Genomic DNA, 22926 nt, shown 5'->3' on the forward strand with positions numbered 1-22926 from the left:
CAGGAAATAGAAGAACAGGGAACAATTCACGATGTATTCATGAAAGCTGGTATTACCCGGCCATGAAACCAGAAAAGGTGGTGCCAGAATAAAACCATAAAAGAAACCCAAAATTGACAGATCCAAGTCCATCATGAATGTAGATATAAATGTCCCTATATAAGGCACTTTATGGACAAGCCAAGAAAGACATGTGATGGTATGGATTGCTGTAGAATAATTATATGACAAAAGTCAACACCTATTATTGATAAAAACTCTCAGATACCAGGGAGTGTCATAGATTAAATCATATCCCCCAAAGACATGTGTAGGTTCAAATCTCCACACCTAATGGTAAGGTCTTTTTTTTTTTAGAAGTGGCAATACTATGATATAATTACCTAAGAGGGGTCATGAGGGGCTAGGGTGAGGTCATAGTTCAGCCTGGCTTGCTCCCTTATAAGGAGAGCAGGGCAAGTTATGCTTCAGTGTAACTTATGTCAATACATGACTATCTTCTCTCCTGTCTAGTTGACGTTTGTAATGAAACATTTTAATTCTTGTACTTCTCACTTTGGGTATGTCCTGTAGGTATTTCTTTGTGGTTCCCAATGGGGGTTACATTTAACATGAGAAAGGGACACCATGCTGATGCAAACCTGCAGCAGGGCAACTTCAGTAGTGTAGAGACAGCTGCTGCTGTGCCTCTCCGTCCCCATCCCCTCAGCTGCTGATGTCCCCCATGTGACATGCATATGCACTGTGTGTTCAATAGCACAGAACACAGTTGAGGTTTTCTGCTACATTATTCTCTTACATCTTGTAGAAAATATAAGTGGCACTAGCTTTTATATTTCTCATGGATATGCTTTACCAGAGATCATTCTGCTTTCAAGGAGATCTGAGTTCTGAGTCTTGTGTCCTTCTGCTCAACCTGAAGGATGCCCCTCGCATAGGGCACATCTAGTGGGGACCAACTCCCTGCGCTCTTGTTTATTTGGTGCTATGGTTGGAACATGCGTCTCTCTCCAAAATTCCTGTTGATGCTTCAACAGCAACCTAACAGCTTTGAAGAGGTGTGCCTTGAGGAGGCTCCAGACCTCTGCTGGATGTTACCCTCTGTTTTCTGCTCACAGCGAGAAGGCCATTTAGGGTGAGCACCCCTAGAAAGCTGGAGAAGTGGGTCACATCGGCAAGCCACAACATTCCTCCGTACGTTTCTGAGGGAGCATGGAACCTCATCCAGCAAATCCTGACTGTGAGCCACACACAGAGGCCTACCTACCCTAGAGCAGGTAATGGGACACCCATGGCTGAGCCAGGGCAAGGAGTCTTCACCCAGTGATCATAGCGAGCCACTCCCCAAAGGGCCCGACCCTGCCATCGTGACCATCGTTTGACATGGGTTATGATCCCTATAATACCTGGGTGTCTATGGCAAATCACAAATTTGGTGGGGCCATGGCTACCTGCCTCATCCTCTGGCACCAGAGAACCCAGGGGGCAGGCTGTGAACTCCAGGCCAAGCCTGTGCATCGTCTGGTAGTTGAGCCTCGCCCAGGCCCCAAGGATCCTCCCAGTGCCCACCCCAACAAGTCTGTCAGCCAGCCTGCCCTTTCCTTGCCCTGTGAGCAGGAGCAGCCTGAGGAGGCCAAGGAGTCAGGGCAGAAGGGCGAGCCAAGTGCCAGCATGCCTGCCATTCCTCTCTGCTTCCTCCACGTGAAGACACCCCCTCTAGCCTAGCCTCCCAGCAGGACCCTGTGCCCATTCCAATGGCATGTGTGCCCCAGGCCCAACCCCCATAGCCTGGTCACAGAAGGTGGCATCTTGGCCTCCCAGGGTACCTCCACAGGACAATCCCATGACAGAGGCAGGGGCTGGAAGGGAGTGGCGAGGAGGATGGCCACCTGCATTCAACAGCTGTGTTGCTGTGTGCATTGCTTACACGGGCCCAGCTTCAGGGGAAGAGTGGCTCCAAAGGAAGGAGACCACAGACACCCCAGGTTCCCAAACAGAGTGGCTCCAGTGAACACGCACACATGACACAGACAGACGGGTGGAAACCAGAAGACCCGAGCTCTGAGTATCCTGACATCATGGCACAGCATCTGACAGGAAGTGGACTCAAACAGCTACAGGAGCAAGGCACACCGACTGGCTTTCGCTTCTCCGTGTAGATTCCAGCCAGGAGCGTATCTGGAACCATGAGGACTCTCCTCTACTCCCACCTGCCAGAGGCATCAGAGACTCTCTTCCCTGGGGCATTTCCCCCTGCCTGGCTCTTCTTTGAGACAGCAGAGATGGTTCCTAATAAATTCCTGTTTTCACAAATTGTATGATAAAATTGATCTTCCAAAGGTTAAAAAAAATCAGTTTAAAAAAAGGGAAGGTTGTGGTTGTGGATCAGTGGTAGAGCGCTTGCCTAGCATATGTGAGGCACTGAGTTTGATCCTCAGCACCACATAAAAATAAATGAATAAAATAAAGGTCCATCAATATCTTAAAAAATATTTTTTAAAAAATGGGAGAAACAACACACAGAGTGGGAGGCCTCTGGGCAAGGGCTAGGGTCCACTTCAAGGCCTGGACCACTGTGCTTCCTTCTCCTATTCAGGGTAGATACGAATGCACCTTGAGCCAGTTTAGATGGGGACTTACTTGCCTTGAGCTGAGGTAGACAGGGTCTCGGACTTGCTCCCCTTGACCTTGTGTCAACAGGAGATTCTGCCCTTGAGCCACTGTAAAGTTGATTCCATTTGAGCTGATTGCTTTGGCCAAAAAGACTCCCTTTCCTGGTCTTCAGGCTCCTCCCTGAGGTGTGTGGACAGGGTGGGTAGCAGCCATTGGAGAAGACACATCTGGAAAGGTACTGGACATTCCAGAATGGTCTGTGGCCTCATCTCCATTATCCCGTGTGCAGGGAAGCGAGAGGTGGGCCAGTCGGCAGGGATGGGCCAGTGGGCAGGGGTGGGCCTCCCTGCAGCAGTGGCTGGGTGCTTTACGGTCATGCAGCCTCTGTATCCAAAATCTCCTCCTGGTCATTGCTAGAGGTCCCAGGGAGGGAGCATATGGGCTCTGGGAACTGGAGATGCTAAACCTTTCCATGATTGCTAATGACGTAATAGCCAAGTGCACCCATGTGGAATTGTTCTTTCCTTTGGGTTCTAGGGGCACTGAATTTTGTAAAGTGAAGTATGCCCCAAAAAAGAGTTAGAAACCCTTAGCTCAGTCAGGCAGAGGATGGGATGGATGTTTGGGTCAGTGCAAGTCCACAACTCAGAGGAGTGTATGGGTAGTGGTCCAGAAACCCAGAAGAGATGACCATCTTCACAGGCTCTGACAGAAGCAGGCCTCAAAAACGTTCAGTGAGAGCAAGACTGTGGCCCAGAAAGTCACCATGCATACGGTGCCCAGGAAGCCCCATGTAAGTGAACTGGAAGATTGATCAACAGAGTATTCTCCAAACGAACAATGGAGAGAAGAAAATTTGTTGTGGCTGCTACTGCTGCTGTTATTTTTAATGATCATATGAGATGATCTAGCATTAATGTCATCAGAGATCCAAAATGAGAGGAGAGACTATGGCACAGAAAGAAATTATGGCTCAATTTCCCAAATGTGGTGAAAGACATGAATCTACAGACTTCAACAGCTTAGCAAACCTTGGTAGGAGAAACCCCAAGAAGTCCATGTCCAGACACATGACAGCACTTATAAACCAAGGATGAAGGAAAACACTTGAAGTCAACCAGAAGAAAATGATACCTTATTGACAGATGTGGAACCATTCAAATGACTGTGGAATTCTTGTCAGAAAATTGGTAAGACCGAAGGCAGTGAAATGACATTTTTAAAGGGCCCTTGTGGTTACACTACTGGAGTGTGTAACTCGCCAAGTTCTTGTTAAGTGTTTTAAATGCTCCCTTGAAAATGTGGTTACAAAGTTCTGGGGTTCTAGAAGGGATCTAGAATGCATAACATATTTCTAAATGTTCTAGTAGTCAAAGGCCCTAAAAGTTATGAAGTTTCAGGGTTCTGGATGGTGTTAAATGATTCAAATGCTCAGAACTCAGCAGTTAGAATATTTCAGGGCTCAAGAGGCCATAGTGACCAGGAAATCCTGGGCCTGCCTCTCTTTCCAGCCTCTTCACTGTATGATGAACTCCTAAGAAGACTTGAGACCACAATTCCTGTAGGCAATGCACCCATTTCTCACAAAGCACTTCAGCAGTCATCACCTCCACCACTCGTGGACAAGTGGAAGCTGAGAAGGAACTTTAAAAAGAGTTGTTAGACAGCAGGTAAGGGCAGTGGGCACCACAGGGAGTGCCCCTTCACCTGGAGAAGTTTCACTTTCTATCTTTGGGACCTCTGCATGTGTTTGATTTTGGTCCTACGTTAAAAACAAGAAAAAAGAAGAAGAAGAAGAAAAAAAAAAAGCTTGCAACCCACTTATTCACTCTCTCTTTTACTCCTTACAAGCAGTCCTACAGAACTGATGTTCCCAAATGATAGAACCCCAGAACTCAAGAGTTTCACAGTATTTACACAAAATAGATGAATTGTCTGATGATGTCTTTTACTTCTGGGATTCAAGTGTTCAGAAATAATACTAATTCCACACTTATTTCATCTCTGGTAGAAGGAAGCACTTCTCTCTGCATCTCCCCATATCAGTCTATCATTTTTTTCAAAGAAAGTTTTTAAAAAGAGAAAGATAATCCGAGTTAGATGCAGTTATAAATAAAAATGTCTTGTCTTCCTCCTCCAGTTGTAAATAGCAACAATAACAATAATAATTAGCTACCAGTTTTGAAAGCTGGCAATGTGCCAGGTGCCATTCTAAGGGGGAGGTACTACCCATCTTAATTTCATTGACAAGAAAATTGAAGCAAGGGGTGAAGTTGTGGCTCCCAAGGTAGACTGCTATGAGCAAAGGGCAGTGTGACCACAGGCAGTCTAACTATGGAATTTTAATCTTTACATTAAGCAGATCTTGAAGAATTAGGCATTTTGTCCTGGATCGTAGACAGAGGACAAATGTATCTCAGGAGAGATCTGTAAGCCCATGCACCATGAGTGGGAGCCACTTACCCAGGGGAGAACCATTCCTGAGGCTCAAGTGATCTTCCCTGAGGGCTACTCTATGTGTACCCAGAACAACGGGCAACCACCAAGAGCATATCTCTGAATTCTCTTGAGGAGTTTATTTACTGCCTGTACTAAGTTTAGAGGAAGACTCTGGAAAGTTAATATCCCACTTCTAAGGTCAAGTTTGAATTGAGAGTACAGACTTATTTTGCAGTGAAAATTTACAACTGGATTCAATCAAATGACTTTATGGGAAACATATCCTTTTCAAACTGCAGTACGACAACATATTGCCATCATTAACAAGCATCCACATTTGCTCTTTTTAGAAGTTAGGGATTTATTCTTGAGACGCTTCAGTTTAAATCCTTGGCCTTAAGGGCATTGGGTGGTGCCCACCAATGCTGCCAGTGATGAAGTAGCAGCTGCAGCAACAATGAGCTGAGCCTCTAAATACCACTGCCCAGAACCACATAACTGCACAAAGGAAAAAAAGATAGCTTGTAGCTGAGGCCAACCTGCACAGCAAACTCTGGACAGGTGGCAGGAGCAATGAAGGAAACACATTTGCCTCCAATTTCCATATATGTGAACCTAAGCAATCAGAGCCCGGAAGTCTAGATGACTTTGACATGAGTAGGAAACAGACAAAGAAAGTCAAGAAAACTCTACCTGAACTACATAGATCTTACACACTTGGGCTTTCTCAAGTCATGAATGGCTTACCACTATTCCCAAACAGTGTTCAGTGAATTTCCAAGTAACAGAAGGTGGCAACAGAAGACTCTACATTGGCGAGATGAAAACCATGAGTAATAATTCCTTTCTGGTGACTGACCCCATGGTGGATACTTCTTGCAAGCTGAGGGTGACTATAAGGGATGTCTTCAAAACTTAGCAGAATCCATTCGAAGCTTAGAGACATGGTCTTGCCAGTTGTGGAAAAGGCTTTGCCTAAGCCCCTAAGGTCTGGGAATTAAAGGGAAAGGAGAGGTCGATATCACGGCCAGGCCCTGGACCTTTGTCATGTGGATAAATGTTCCTTGTGGAATACTTAAGATTAGCAAGAGAAACTAGGTATCAGAATCACTTGGGGTAAAGACAGGAGGTTGTATTCAGATACTAGGCATTTGTCACCAAAAACAGGAGTAACGCCCTTGGGGCACATATTCAGAGGCACAATAAAAGAAAGACTCTACACTGGCAAGGATACTTGCCAATGCTCCCTGGGAATGTGTGGTGTCAGAAAACCTCTTTGTTACTATGCCTCGATTACTATTTTCTGGACATGGATGCCAATGTTCTGTATTCCATCTGGTTTTTCTGCCTAAATGGCTAAGGTTAAGGCCACATGCTCATGAAGAGGAGTAGGTTCTTCTCTCTTCCAGTGTCAACTTGGTTCTGTGTCATCAATCCCTTGCACGGGTTTCTCATTTCACTCAACTCAATCATGGACAGGCTTGGATGTCCAAGCCTGTTACATGCACACCATGCATTACCTACGTTTTACTGACTGGTGAGCCCCCTACAGTCTGTCTGAACTCAATCCTGCCCCCTCCAGCTTTCTCTACCTTTGTGTAGTCCAAGATCTCAATACAGTCGTCTACAGATGTGAATACAAAGCTTGTCACTGGAAGGCACCATTTTCATCAAAAGAGACATATTCTTTCTCTCTCTAGATAGCTGAAGTATTTGTATCTGCCCCAGGTGCGACCTGTGTCAGGGGAATGACACAGAACAGCACTTGCCAAAGAGCCCTCAAGGAGCACTCATCCAAAAGAGCATTAAGAGGCCTTCACAGGAAGGACATTTACATGAGTTGCTTTGCCTATAGGGATTGCAAAAGCCTTTGATATCTCATTGAGGCTAAAAGAAGGACATAATTGTTTTCTAAACTATTTGGGAACAGATAATTTTCAAGTGTTAAGGCACAGGAAATACCCATGTAACTGCAATTGTATTCCAAAGTTGACAAACAGGCAAGAAGGGAAGCAGAATGACCAAAAGCATCCCTTGAGCCTCAGATGAGGGCACATCTGGGAACTGGTATGCCTGGCTTGCATGTGTGTGTAGTCTGGCCCTGAACGTCTGAATTGGTAGCCAACACTGAAAATTTGGGAGATAGCACATAAAAATCTGGATGCTTGGCTTCTCCCTCCAAAGTGGCCACACATGGTCTGTAAATCTCCTTACAAGGTGATGACTGATAGGAGGAAAGGCTGCTGTCCAAGTTTTCCTCCATCCTGGAGACTGCTCACCTCTTGAGTTCCCCTTAGCCTTACCATCTACCCGGCCCTGAGCAATTGAGTTCACAACCTCTCCTTATGCTATAGGCACTGTTTTCAAGTCATCCTGAAGTGTACTTAAAATCATGTATTTGTAGATAAATTGGTGATATATAGTTCTAAAATCTCAGGGTATGTTTAATTTGTCAGCTGAGATAATTCTCATAAAATAATTTAAAAGCCCCCCCCCCCCCCCAAATTATAGTGTTTCATCTCACAAAAAAAAAAAAAAAAAAAAAAAAAAAAAAAAAAAAAATCATGGGCAGAGACTTGATTTCATCCTTTGGGCAAATAACATAGTATCACAGACAGGGGTAAGGGACACATCTCTCCTCACTTGATTCATAAGTTTGCCATGAATATTGATTACCAGTAAAGGTAATAATCAATATGCCACAGAGTCAATGATGTCCCCATTTCCTAAACTAACAGGAGTCATTTTACAATGTATACTGCTTCATAGCTATGCCACATGTCCTATATCATACTGAGCTGGGCTCTTCGGCGTCAGGACACCTCAGCTGGGTCAGTCTCACCATGCATCATCAGAGCATAAGGCTTGGCAAAGTTCAGTGAACTCTCAAAGGCCAAGCAACTAGTTGTTAGCGGTGGAATTCCACTGTAGATCTTTCAGGCTCCCACACTCACTCCCTCCCCACCAGAATATTGTCAAAATTCAGTGGCACCCAGGAGATAACAGTAGAAAAACATACCCTGTTCCCTGTTTTGGAAGAAGTACCAGGTTCCAACTCTGACTATCCTTGATGCAGTCACAGACAACATTCACTCTTATATTTGGCTAAAAATCAGCATGGTTTTAAATCAAGTCTCAGCACCAGCAAAGCAGACTATGAGTCCTATGTGCAGTATCCCTGGGGCCCAGAGTTAAAAATGTCTGATTAGTTTTAGATGGAGAACTCAAACGTGTGTAAGTCCCATGCAAACAAATGAACAGACCTAGAGATTGCAATTGAAAGTTTTTTCTTCATGTTAAATGATTACAATGGAAATGCCATAATTTTGATCTTCTTTCACAGCTACAAATGACATAGGCCAAGTTCAGTTAAATGTATCATGGGTGGAGCAAAGATAGATAGGGACCAATTGCTGCCTTCTAACTCCCTCCCTAATGAATATGAACTTGGCTTTGGAATTGTCCTTAAGACTGAAGAGTTACATTTTAAAATTATCAGGGAATATATATAATAACATGGGGAAATGCTCCTGATAAACTGTTAGGTGAAAATAAATCAAAATAAATATGACTGATCATATAACTACTTTAACCAGATGAAGATTTATGTGTTCATATGGGCTGGGTTGGAACAAAACATAAAAAATACAAAACATTAATTCACTTTGATGATTGACTTAAAGACTATTTTTTTTTAATTTGCTTATTTCTTTTAATGTTTCCAGAATATTGTTCATAAGATTAGTTCTTAAAAGTTAGGTAAAAGGTGAAAAAAAACTGATAGGTTGAAGAGAAGTAACATGCCTTTCCATAGTGAAAAAAAAAAAAAAAGAATCAAGACTGTGGTGTTGGTGCAGAGATGAAGAAATAAACCAGTACTGTGCTGAAGGGCACTGAAAAAGACCAGTGCATATATGGAAACATAATATCCTGCTGGAGTCAAAGAAGGGGGCTGAAAAAAACAGATGCTTTCTTCACACCATGCCCCAAAATAGACCTCAGGTAGAGGAGAGCCCTGGTGTGAGAAAGCAACACTGAAACTTTTACAAGAAATTCAGACTATCTTTAGTCCTTTAGGGTAATGGTAAACATCTCTTAAATATGCAAAGATCGTACATGTTTGTGAGATAAAGGACACAATCAATGACAGTAACATTAAAGACAATTATACAATAAAAGGTAAATGCAGGCCACAGACTTAGAGACTCTTCCTGTACAAAGGTTACAAAAAGCAATTCATTAAAGAAGAAATTCAAATTGCTAATAAACATAGACAAGATATCCATCTTTACTAATTGAGAGAACTGTAAACTAAAGCCACAAGAGATGACATTCGACACCTAGAGGATCAACAAAGCTTAAGATGTCTACTAATCTCAAATGTTGGTGTAGACATGGAATGACAGGATATCACAGACCACTGTAGGACCTGTAAATGGGACAAACATTTTGGATGGTAATTTGCCAGTATTTCATAGAGCTGAAGACGCCTTTTCCTGATGGTTTAATAATTTTTCTTCTATAAATTTCTATACATGTAAATAAAGACATATCTGTATAACTTGCTCATTGTTCCCAGCCCTGAAAAACTGGAACAATCTAAATGTCCATTGATAGAAAAATGAAGAAATAAAGGAATGGATGATACCTATACCATCATGGGTAAGTATTAAAAACATGTTGTTGAGTAGAAATGTAAACTAAAAGTATGGTTTAAACAATTCATTTGAAGTGTCAAAACATACAAGGCATTATTATGTATTATTAATAAGTACCTGCATGTCTACAAATGGCATGAAGATATAACTGTAGCTCAATTCACAATTCACAATAGCTAGATTGTGGAACCAATCGAGATGCCCTTCAATTGATGAGTGGATAAAGAAACTGTGGTATATATACACAATGGAATATTACTGAGCCATAAAGAAGAATAAACTTATGGCATTTGCCGGCAATGGAAGGAATTGAAGAACATTATGCTAAGTGAAACAGGCCAAGCCAAAAAAAAAAAAAAAAAAAAAAACCAAAGGTCAAATGTTTTCTCTGATAGTGGATGATGATACATAATGGGGGGAATGGGGGGGCGGGGTGTGGCAGGGGTGGCCAAGAGAAGAATGGAGGAACTCTGGATGGTGTAGAGGAAAATGGGTGGGAGCAGGTGGGGGAAGGAAAGATAGTAGAGTGAGACAGACAGAGAGTAAGTTTAGTAGAGATATACGTACAATTATATGAATGTTGTGAATCTACATTTTGCGCAACCAGAGAAATGAAAAGTTGTACCCCATTTGTGTTCAATGAACCAAAATGCAGTCTGTAAAAATAACAATTAAGAAAAAGAAAGAAAAGAAAAAAAAATAAAACCATTAAGTCACGGTATAGATATTTCTGCAGAAGGCACCTGGTGTTTAGATATTATATTAGTGAATATTAATTGGATCACCATGACAAACAGCCCCCTCTTTAGAGTCCAGGATGGGAGTGACTTCCTTTTCCACCCACACCATGACTCACCTCAGATGTGAGTTCCTACAGCCATTTCTCTCCCAAGAGGGGCTCTTTTGTGGGCCCAGTTCCGGGGTTCCCATGAGGTCCTGGTCACTGCCGTCTTCTTGGTCTGTGGCCCACTTATCCTTGGACTTCAAGCTGTCATGTTGCGAATCCAGAGAGATAATATCTGAGGGGGAGCTCATCACCCCTGAGTCCTCGGTTGTGTCCTCTGATGCAAAGCAGCTGCCAACAGACACAGTCTCCTCGGCCTCTGATGGCACCAGTGGGACTCCATCCCCACTGCAGTGACCACTGGGACCCAGGGGCAGGCTCACTAGACAAGACAGGGCAAGGACAAGTCAGCAGAAGCCACTCCAGGTCCGCCCCACACTGCCTAACAAGAGCTACATCCATCTGTGGATATTTCCGAAATATGAATTCTATGGTGCACCATATAAAGAGGGCCAATATTTCTCACACATCCTCCTCTGGAAACTTTCTCAGAAGGAGCCATATGTGCATGTACAACTGAAAGCAAAATATTCTCTTCAACACTCAGGATTTGATTAAATTAGCCTTTTAAAAACATGTATTCAAACACCCTGAATGATATGATAAATGTGATGGTTTCTAGTCAGATCCTTGGTTTAACTGAAGTTGGTTTAAAATGAGTTCTTTAGGAGAAAATTACAAACAATTAGAGTTTTAAAAAATATAAACAGACTTAGAAAGCAGTAATGCTAATAGGGGAACTTCTGACAAATCAAGTTACATTTGAAAGAGAGCCCAAAATATGAATGACACATTTCCTCAGCATTTGGTTCTCCCTTAATTTTTTATATGTTAAAAGAGTAAGTTTAGGCATCAGTAAGAAACAACCGGGAGAGAACCTTCAGGCAAAATTTAAAAAAATAAGCACAAAAATGAATCTGTGGTTCAGGTTCTCTGGCCCCTAAGCCCTGTATTGACTGCTGCAGCAGGAATAATGAGATGAACAGAGCTACAACTTGCTTTAATAAAGTCAAGCTATGTCAAACATTAATATTAGGGATCATCTCTCATTTAGACCTGATGAAGAACACTATAGTCATCCTGCATATCTATCAAGCCATTTGGAGATAAAGTGAATATATGTAATGTGTAAGACCATTATTTTTAATTCTTGAGTTTCTAGGCTCTCTAAAATCAATGAAAGCTCTATGCATAGAGCTGGAGTTTGAAGGACAGGTACCCGCCACTCTAGAGCAGCTTTAAACCACAGTCATTATGTGGATTAATGTAGAAACAGGTTTTAAGTTTTAAGACACTTCAAGGCAGATGGTCTATGCACCATTTATTCCAGTCCTAGAAATTAAGGCTGTGTCCTGCTGCAGTTTGGTATACTCTGTTCGAAAGTTGCTGCTCCCACAGAGTAGTCCCTGGATGCCTAACATGAATGGAGGTAGCAAGGCAGTCCAGAGTGCACACTCTAATGGCATGACTGTGCACCAGTGGCCAAGTGATCTTGGAATCACACTCGACATTGCCAGCATTTCACCTGGACAGCAGATCAACAACATGTCATTAACAAAACCAAGAGAAAAATCCTTTCAGGTATCAGTTTATATGAGATCTCAAACAACAAAATAAACATAAGAACAAATGTTCAGAAGAAAATACATTTCACAAGAGCTCGAAAGGAAAGAACAGAAGGACGAGAAATTATTCAGATAAGCACAAATGCACAAGGCAACATACTGAATGCAGCGAATGCCTTTCAACAGTGACCTATTATCTAGACTTATTCTAGGCTTTTGTTGCAAGATGCTTAAATGGAGGCCAAATAGAAGAAACACTGCTTATGGATTCATACAACCTGAGACTTTCTCTGCCCATGAGCTGCCATCTCTGGGTCAGTTGTCTACTGCTCTGATCATGCCACCTGTGAATCAGCACAGAGATGTCATTCAACAGAACAAACCCCACTCCACTGCAGCTGTGTCAGCAGCCCCACAGGGCAAGACCCTATTGCCTGCTGTTCCTCTCTTACCTTGTCTTTTGCTACCATCACCAAACAGGTAGGAAAATTAAGTCCAACATATTTTTTTCTCTGTTTAAATTGCATATCAACAGCATGACAGTGAAAAAGAGCACATAGCTTTTAGGTCACAGAGCCCTGGATTCAAGTTTGAGCAGAGCCATTTCCTGAAGGAGCCCTGGAAGGCGGGGCAACAATGCCACCCACAGGGCTGCAGCTCGGACTGTACTTCACAGGCAGGTCTCCATTGCCAGGTGGCTGCCAGGATGAGACAGGCCCTGTGAGTGAACCTGGGGACACAGGTTTCTGACTCAAAAGTTTGAGCTTGTTGGCGACTCAGTTTACAAGGGGACAGACAGGCTGTGCCACCTGGAATACCCACTATGATTCCCCAAAAGGGCAGGCTGGTGTCAGGAGGAGTTTGCATATGGCGGTCAACACAAGCGCTCAGTCCAGTTCCTCCCTCTGCTACCTCTCCAGAAGCTAGCACTCAGGTGTGGCGCCATCTTCCCAGGTGGTTCCCAGTGGAGGTATTTTGACTGCCTGGGGTAAGGAGGTTTTCTGGTTCATTTACCTCCGGGAGGCTCAGAGTGCCTGAGTGGTGAAGTGGGGACACTAACCCCTCTCCATGCCTTTTCTATCTACTTTTGAGATCAGGAAGTTTGTTTGGGCTTGTTTCAGATTCCTCAGAAATTTTGAGGCCAAAAAAATTTTAAGAAAATTGAGAGTCAGCAGTCAAAATTAAGTCAACTGCCAACCCTTAAATCAACAGTGGGAGAAGCCCTATATTCAGGGCACATGTGTTAAGCCTCTTGAAAAGCGTATAATGTAGAGTGCCATGGCCAGAGCTCCCCTCTTGCCCAGGCAAGTCCTCCATTTCTCGTGGTAATCTTCCTGCAGGCCCTTGTGGCTTGGTCATGGCCACAGCACACCATCTCTGCGCATGCCAGGGGATGGGTGGGGCGATGCAGGTAAGGAAACCCTCAGGGGGGTTGCCTGAGTCTCACCAATGAAGTCACATAGGAATTGAAAGGGCAACTTTGCTCAGAGTTGTGAATTGCTCAAAGGAACGGGAAGGGAGTGCAAGGCCTGGACAGGGCTGACTGCAGAAAGTGACACCTGAATTGCACTCCACCTGAAGGGCAGCCAGCGCTGAAGACAGCTGCACCTGCAAAGCTTTGTGGCTTGTTGGGGGTGGGAGGTTGGGGGCGGGGCGAGCCTGTGACAGCAGCTTTCTGGACAGGCTTCCCGGGATCTGTCAAAGAAGCATGGATTCACAGACGGGAGCAAATGCTCGGAGGAGGCCCTGGCTTGGTTGGCGTTAGTTTCCAGGCTACTTCAGATCACTCTCCACAGTGGCTCTGTCAGAAGAAACACAAGTGCTACTTCCCTCATCCTGTCCCTGTCCCAATTCCCTTTTCTCCTTTTGGCTTGTTCCAGTGATTAACCCCAGGAACCACGACATATTTCAAAAATTTCTGGATCAGATAATAGTGCGGAAAACCCCCCCCCCCCCACCATCAATTCTACACAGAAAAATCCAAATGTGGAAGGAGAACTTGGAGCTGCATTGCTGTGAGGAGGGTGGGGGTCCCCCTAGAAGGTCCTGTGCCCTCCATGCTCCATGTGCTCTGTTTTCTGCCCTTATCACAGCTCCCAGGTGGGACCCCAGCCTGAAACCAGGGGCAGTCGGTGGAGCAGCACTAAATTAAAAGTCTAAGTACCACCATCCTGGCCAAAGTCTACTTGGAGCTTACATCCCTTTCCCCTTTTTCTAAAATGAGCAGTTGGTCCTAATAAGCTCTAAGATTCCTTCCTGACCTGGAACGTCCTTTGTAATTTCAAATCAAGATATGGGATGTCATGGGGCTGGGCATGGTGGCTCACACCTGTAATCCCAGCAACTCAGGAGGCTGAGATGGGAGATCACAAGTTCAAAGCCAGCCTTAGCAACTTAGCAAGGATCTAAGCAACTTACTGAGAGCTGTCTCAAAATAAAAAATAAACAGGCTAGAAATGCGGCTCAGTGGTAAGGCACCCCTGGGTTCAAACCCCTGGTACCAAAACCAACCAACCAACCAACCAACCAAACAAACAAACAAATAAAAATTCCTCCTCCCCCAAAAAACAAAACAAAGATAAGTCTTTTACAATTGACTGTTGATGACTTAGAAATCTTAAAAGGCATATGACAGTACCTTTATCCTTTCTGCTATTTTCTGTCTGCACTGTCATTATTTTTAAATTAATGTGCTGGCAAGTTTGCTCTTCTCTTAAAGTGTGAACAACCTTTTTTGAACTCAAAAGTTATTGCAAGATTTTTGCAAATGTAAAAACATGCGCCTACTTTGTCTTTAGCAGAAGCCCAAAGTAAATTCATGATTAAATTGTCTTCCGAATGAGTAGACACAGAGCTCATGTAAGAAAATATTAACTCTTCCACTGTCCACCTTCATTATATAATCCCATAGTTCAAATGTGCTTGTATGCAAATGAGAGCTTTGGAAAATTCCCTAACTCAAGTACAAAGAAGAAAATGCTCTGGGCTCTTGGTACCTCAAGTTGAACACAATCATTCTCAGTTCACTACTAGTTCATTTAAATTTTTCTTTTACAAAGTAACCAAAGAAAATTTCAAACATTCAATATAAATATTTTCCAAGGACAGACAGTCCCTGACTTATGATGGTTTGTCTTACGTTTTTTCAAATATACTGCAGAGCAAAAGTGCTAAATACTCAGTAGAAATCATACTTTGAGGTTTGATTGTTGCTGGGGCTGGCGTACATGGCCTGATGCTCTCTCAAGATGCTGGACAGCAACAGGGATTGCAGTTTCCTGTCAGTCACAAGATTAGGAGGGGAAACTACCAATTTTCTACAGTGTACTGTGTTGCTAGGCTAGGCTGCTGGTAGGATAGGTGTATGAAATGCATTTTTGACTTATGATATTTTCAACTTACCATGTGCTTCCACACATTTATTGGGATGTAACTCTACTGTGAGTCCAGATGCATCAGTACTTTTTTATGGATTCATTTTTATTGGTGTTTTATTGAATGCAAATTAAAGGTCTTGATGTTGCATTTTTGCTGGTCCTTGAGAAAGGAGATTTCTCAAGAGTCAGTTTCACCAAGTTTATGGTGTATGAAACATGTCTCAAAGGAAGACAAAATACCTCCCCATCCAACTGGTGCTTAGGGGTTTCACACCATTTGCAGCAACAAGTAAACCTTGTCCTTCATCTCAGCCTTTGTTGACTTAATTCTCTATATTACAGGCATTAGGAGCAAAGGAAGAAACAAGATAAAATGCTCCTGAGTTAGTGACATAAATTGACACCATGCATTTCAATACTTGTTTCATGTAAACCCCCCCCTCAAGTAATTTTGAACAACCATGTTACTCACTTACATTTTTAATCAAAATATAAAATTTCTATTATGGGTTCAATTGGTTGCAACAGATGTACAACATTGTACATTAAAAATATAATCCAGGGAGCCAAATATCATAGTATTTTCACGCCCAGTACTCTCCATGAAAAAAATGCATGAACAAGTTCTTCCTTTGACAAGCAGGGTTTTCAGCCATGTCATTCCTTTCTTGAACTTATTTCCATTCTTCCACTCAACAGAATCTCATCTTAATTGAATGTACTTTATGCTTGAGAGATTTTTTTATTGATAAAATCTCTTCATATAAAATATGTATGTAGATTAAAATTTAATTTTTAATCTCCTCTCACCATAAGGCAATAGTGTTAAATTCTTTTTATATATTAAGTTATCATTGTGATAATTAATAGTCAACAAAAACTGCATAAATATTCTGTTCTCTCTTTTTTTTTTTTTTTAATGCAGGGCTGGGAAACCCAGGGTTTTGCCTATGCTAGACAAGCATTCTACCACTGAGCTATATCCCATTGCATAATATACTAGAAATTTTGACATTTGTTAAACAAAAAGGAAAAATGTCATTGAAAATGCATCTTATAATGAGTTAAATGAAGCTTTTTAAAAATTAATTCCTTAAAAATGACTGGAGTCCTTTTCTGCCAGAAGCAGTCAGGGTTTGGCATAAATTCAACTTACATTTCTCATTCTCATAAGATATAAGCACCAGAAAGCCTTATTTACCTAAGTAAGCAGAGGTACATTAAGGGACCTTTGTTACAGCTACATCATCATGCTCAACTTTTAAAATTCTTCACATGTTCTATGTCAAAAATCACTTAATTGATCTGTCACAAAAATTATGCTTAATGATCTATAATCTGACAACTCAGGTCCTTTGCCAAATAATTTGGATGGAAATAAAAATTGGAAAACTACCTGGTGTTCAAAAGGATTTGTCACCAAGCCACTACAGTTATCTGTTCAGCCTTGTGCAAATATGTTCATCTGCCTTTCTGTTTGGAAGTAGGAATAAGATTTGCCCACCTGAGGGACCTGTACCCAGTAGGCTGCCCAATGGATGAGGGGTATGCATGTCCTTGAGAGGGAGGAGAGGCACATTTATAAATCTTGGCATAGAGATAGAGAAGGGATGAGGCTGCTAAGTTCTCAGGTACATTAGTTCTTGGATAAATGCATGTGCAGGCAGAACCTCTGGAAATGGACTCCCTTGGAAAGTCCTGGTTTTCTCTCAAGGGAATACACACTCTGGTTTAAACTAAAAGATGAACACAATATATTTGTATCAACTTAAGAGTTAAAGTGACAGGGTTATGGAGAATGCTACAGGAATATTGAAATGGGAGCATTCATTCTAATTAGAGAAGAAAGGAAGTTGACTATTGAACCAGGTGCTGGAACAACCATGATTTTGGCAGGTGGAGAAGGACAGTCAGGTTAAAGATGGGCCAAGGCATTCACATGGGAGGCTGTATAGGAAATGCTGGATTCTGGGGAGTGGCTGGGATCCTGTGTCTCATGTCATGTATATGACTGTGTGTACACAAACATGTGTGAATGTTTAGGAGGTAGGGTGGAAAGAGGGGGTTTAGGGATTAGCCTTTGAGAGACCCGTTGCCACCAGCACTATATGGATTCTGCCCTGACTGTTGACCCCAAAATTTGTTATCCTTTTTTCTTCAATCGATCCCTCAGGCATAGGTTCCTTATTACTGTTCAAAATTACAGCCTCTTTAGGCTATTTAGCATTTTACATAAATGTACCTGTCGAAGAAAAAACCCAGACCTGAGCCCCTCAAAGATGCTACACAGTGAAAGCAACAGTCCAACTGGCTCATTGCTATGTTTATATTTGTATCTTTTCAAGAAGTCAAGATGAGGAAGACTTGGAAAGCATTTATGGATCTAAAAATACACCTGGATTCTCTGAGGAGTCAAGTAATATAGTCTTGGTATCAACCTATCTAATTTCTCCACAGCCTCGAATATAACTCTAGTCTTAGAAACCTGAAGTGCCCATTAGAATCTCTGGATGGAGAGAATTGCAACTTATCCCACTTTAAGATAAAGCTATGTTTCCAATGCTGTTCTTTTATAAACACAGAGAAAAAAAGTTGCAGCTGTTATCTGTCCAGCACTATCTCTCCTTCTTTGTATTCAATGAATTCTATACTCTTGTAGGTAAACTACTTTTCATTATCTGCAAGAGTTCCTATACTCTTAACTGTACCCAAGTAGGCAAAAGATGAAGCAAGACTGGGCCAATCTGAAAACCCACAGGCAGTGGTCCAGCCACTGGCCTGTATCCGAAACTGGTCCAGTCAAAGCTTTTTCAGGACCTCTCTCTCAGAGCTTTTGAGGAAGCTGGTCTCACTGTGCTGGGATAAATGGATTGGAGTGCTGTTGTGGAAAAACAGCAGCCATTCAAACTGGCACATGGAGGTTGTCCACTGGCAGGAGACGAGCACAGCCCTCAGGCTGTTCAGTTCACAGAGCCAACCATGCTCATAGTAAAGATTTGTCTCTTGGAATTCCTAGGTGTGGGAATGCAAAAGCCCCACAATCCCTCCCCCATTTTGATTATCTAGTTCAAGATATATTTCTATTCCTTGGAACTAAAGCATATTATCTAATAAATGTCTCAATTTTCCTTATTTTGCATGTATATGTATATATATTATGTATACTATATTACAGCATTGCTCTCAGAGGAACATTTATTTTAAAACTACCACAATTTGACAGCTGAATGACATAAGTCTTTCTCTTTTCTAAATTTGTTTATTTTAGGCTACATTCAAGGGTTTCCCACAAGGGTTTACTCTTGCAGCCCTGTCCTATCTGAATATTGGTTCCACTTAATCCTCATTCTTTTTTTTTTAATTTGTTGCTTTTAGATATATGTATTCTGGCATATTATACATACATGGAGTACAACTTATTCTAATTAGGATCCCATTCTTGTGGTTGTACATTATGTGGAGTTTCACTGATGGTGTATTCATATATGAACATAGGAAAGTTATGTCAGATTCATCCCACTCTCTTTTCTATTCCCATCTCCCCTCCCTTCCCTTCATCCCCCTTTGTCTCATCCAATCCCTTGTGCGTTAGCATCCACACATCAGAGAGAACATTCAGCCTTTTGGTTTTGGGGGACTGGCTTATTTCAGTTAGCATGAGTTCCATCCATTTACCAGCAAATACCATAATTTCATTCTTCTTTTGGCTGAGTAATATTTCATACTGTCTGGGTATCTAAACGCAAGTGTGACTCAAATGAAAATTCTTCCATGAGACTACATTCTCACCTCTTCTGTTTTCTAGCATCCTGCCTCAAAGAAGAGAAGTTGAGGGCTAGCAGAATTTCTTTTTTTATTGGTTCTTTTTAGTTATACATGACAACAGAATACTATGACATAATCATAAAAGCATGGAATATAATTTATTCTACTTTAGTCCCCAGTAATTCCCCTTCCTCTCCCTTCTTTCCACCCCTTGTTCCCTACCCTCTACTTCACTGTTATTACAGAATGCATTTCTATAATTTGTTTTTGGAAGCTGGTAAGATTTTCCTTTTAGTCTACGGATATCAAAGCTTTTATCAAAATGTGTCTAAATGTGTTTTTACAAATGAATATTTAATTTCTAAAAATGTTTGATGCTTGTTTATTATTTATTTATCGATAATAGTGTGCTCTTGTTTTATGTTTGTGAAAATCTATTAAAATTTGTTGAGGCTATGACTAAATATATTTATTTTAAAGTGCCATCCTATTTCCCAAATTCTAAGAGACTCTACTTCTTTATCAGTTCCTGGAACTGATAAGACCTCTAATCAGTTTGTTATCTATTTTATGCATTTGTGAAGTAGTTTAATGATTCCTGGCTATGTTCCATGTGTTTAGGTGAGGTTGTCAGTAATAGGAGAGAGTTTTCTTTGGCACACATGGACATCACTGCTTCCTTACTTTGGGACAGAAAACCTAAAGATAGTGACCCTGGATGCAGCATATGGACCAGGACTGGGCTCAGTGGAATTCCATGGGGGCAGAGACAAAAATTTGCTCCCTGGGGCAAAGACTACATTTGTATAGGGTCAAAATCAGCAATGCTGACTTTGGTGAATGGTGCTGAGACTTAGTCACCTGAAATTGAAGGGTCAGTTTGTTTTCCTGTGCCTTTTTAAGCAAACTAGTAAACAGGATCACTCTTCTATGCTGATGTTGTAACTTTAAGAGTAATCTAAAATATTAGAATATTGGTTAATTACTATCAGATAGTTTAGATCAACACTGACATTTGAAAACTACATCATGATGGTTGGGTTTTGATATTCTGCTGCAGTATTCACAAGGATACCATTTACTTACTTCCCTAATTAATTTGCATGTGGCAAGGATATCATTATTACTATTTTGCAAATTATAAAAGAAGCCCAGGCCAACAAATTATTTCACCTATCCCGGAGGGTATGTGTGGCAGGAAAAACTCTGCTAGGCTCATAAAAGGGGCAAGTCTATTCAAAATCACACAAAGCACTTGTCAGGCAAGAGTGAAATTAAGGTTCTTTCACCAAGAAAAGGTTAACAGAATCTTACTGAGAATACCTGCACTTAAATTTTGCTAAGCCAAAAGATTTTCTTCAACAGTCTAGGAAAGAAATCATGTTTCCATTTGTCCAGGGATTTCTATATATTCAAAACTCTTTTAAGTGTGCAGGGCAGGGGAATAGGGGGATTTCACTCTCTTTTTATGCACTTCTGGGGCCTTACCTTTGAAGAGAGCAGAGAACTTTGGGGAGTCGCCGGCAGTCCCTTCTGGCAAAGCTGGTGCCTACAATTTTCATTGTCAAAATAGAAGTCCTGACTCCAGGATGTCTCGTATATCAAAGCACATGAATTTTATTTAATCAACACCTCAGAAAATTTGACATTCCAGGACTTGCCAAGTTGCCATGGGACTCAAATCTTGAACTGACTGTGGATCAGGTCTGGCCACAAGGCATGGGTGAGTCATCTGCCATGAGATAGATGCAATCCAGGGCTAATACTGCACATTTCTTCACCAGCTTCCTCAAAGTTCTACCCTTTTTTCATTAGAATTCTAGAGAATCAAGTATGTGCCCTACTTTTGCTTAGCTTTCTAAAATGCACTCTTCAGTCATTACTCTTGATCTCAATTCGATATAAAAATGACCAAATAAGAACATTTTTGCACTTTATACAGAACTGTTTTTGGAGATATTATCTATTATGGGCTCAATGTCTTTTACAACAGTATCTTTTTAATTTGTCCCCAAATTTAAATCTTCCTTACCCCACACTCTCCCCATTTTAATTAAATAAATGAGGGCTTCTTGACCCAGATCATCCCTGACCCCTTTTTTGCCTTGGTTCCCAGGAAGCTTATGAGTAAATCAGGTTTTTATTACTACTCTTGTACAGATTCCTTCTGTCTCCCTTTCTATCACATATATTTCTGAATTCCCCTGGTGTTTATTTTGAAATGTTTTAGGAAAATAAGGGTTTTAGCAAGAGCATTAATTGATATATTTTTATTTCCAGTAATATAATAGAAACATCTTTTTTCTACATTCTTCTAGATTGATTCAAATCTGAATAATGCTGATGAGACACACGAAAAGCTGCCTCAAATCACCTTTGAAATTCACTGTGGCTTAAATTAGAAACAAAATATATCTTCTTGATTTATAAGGGAGAAAGGTGCTAGACCATTCTCTCCTGACCTGCAGCAGCTGCACACACTACCAAGCCTGTGCATCTGCCTTCTCCAGTCCTGTGCTGCCCTCAGGGACCGTTGCCCTCAGGGACCACAGCCCTGGCACTGTAAACAGCAGGAGTGCTTGAGGTGTGGGGCATCTCACCCAATAAGGAAGGTCTCTCACATAGGCACACTATGTGACTTAAATTCTTGATAAAATCATGAACATTCCTAGTGTCCACTCAAAGGAATAAGCATTCTTGGACAAAGAATCTAGATAGCTGTCCTGATGGAGAAGATACGAAATTACCTGCCACCTTCTATGTCTCAGAAAAGGCATCGAGTGACCTGTACTGCCACTCTAAACTTCAGACATCCCAGGTTCACAGAGACCTGTGCCACCCCGCCTCCAAGGGGTCCTCCCTGAGAGCCCCTATCTAGCCTAACATCACTCACCCTCTCATCCTCACACCTCTGCCTCTTTTTCAATTGTATCCAAAAGTGGAGGTCGGTGGTGATGGACAAAATTGTCACTGCTCTTCTGCAACAAAACATCTTATTTTGTGTCCTAAAGACAAAACAATAACACGGAATCTTTTTCCTTTTCTTTTAACATAGATCACATCAATGTCTTTCTTGGCTAGCTCTGTCCTTTTATTTCCATATTGATGGCCTAAGTTTTACCATCTGTAAAACCTACTAGACACAAGGACATGTCCAGCTTATAGTGTATATATATACACCTCTACCCATGGCTACCATCTTGCATTCAGGCCATCTTCATGCTCCTTGAGACTGAAGAGATTCTTGTACTGTGCCTCACAGGTGGCTGGCTACATGAGACACTGAAAAGTGTCACCTGAACTGAGGGTATTAGTATTTTGCCTCTTCTGACTAAATGGCCTAGAGATGTGTGTCTTTCTGATGCTTTTTCTTCATGGCCTCACCCTGTGATGGTGGTTACTTATTTCTACCCCTCTGGAAGGGTCCCTTGAGAGTTCTTTCACCTCTGCTATATAGGTAGTTCCAAGCCAGGCCTGCCCACCAACAGAGGGCCCTGAGTGAGGGAGAACAGCTCTACTCCCTTAAGCTAGCAGCATATCAGCTGTCCCTTGCCCTTTTTTTCTTACAATTTCCTCATTTGCTGTCCAACACAATATGCTGGAAATGTAAGGAAGCAAAGCTTACTTTGAACTTAAAATATATTTCCCCTCCTCACACTTCCTGT

General features: G+C 41.8%; 1 protein-coding gene across 10 annotated transcripts in view; it reads right to left on the reverse strand.

Annotated features, from left to right (window-relative positions):
* COBL (cordon-bleu WH2 repeat protein) overlaps positions 1-22926 on the reverse strand; it is a 264580-nt gene that overhangs the window by 25513 nt on the left and 216141 nt on the right. For all 10 annotated transcript variants that reach the window (XM_079150327.1, XM_079150317.1, XM_079150326.1 and 7 more), the window contains one exon: positions 10567-10876. In XM_079150327.1, the coding sequence (XP_079006453.1) occupies positions 10567-10876 (310 nt within the window). The remainder of the gene's footprint in view (positions 1-10566; positions 10877-22926) is intronic.

Source organism: Sciurus vulgaris, assembly GCF_902686455.1.
Source record: "Sciurus vulgaris genome assembly, chromosome: 8".
In the NCBI taxonomy this organism is placed as follows: Eukaryota; Metazoa; Chordata; class Mammalia; order Rodentia; family Sciuridae; genus Sciurus; species Sciurus vulgaris.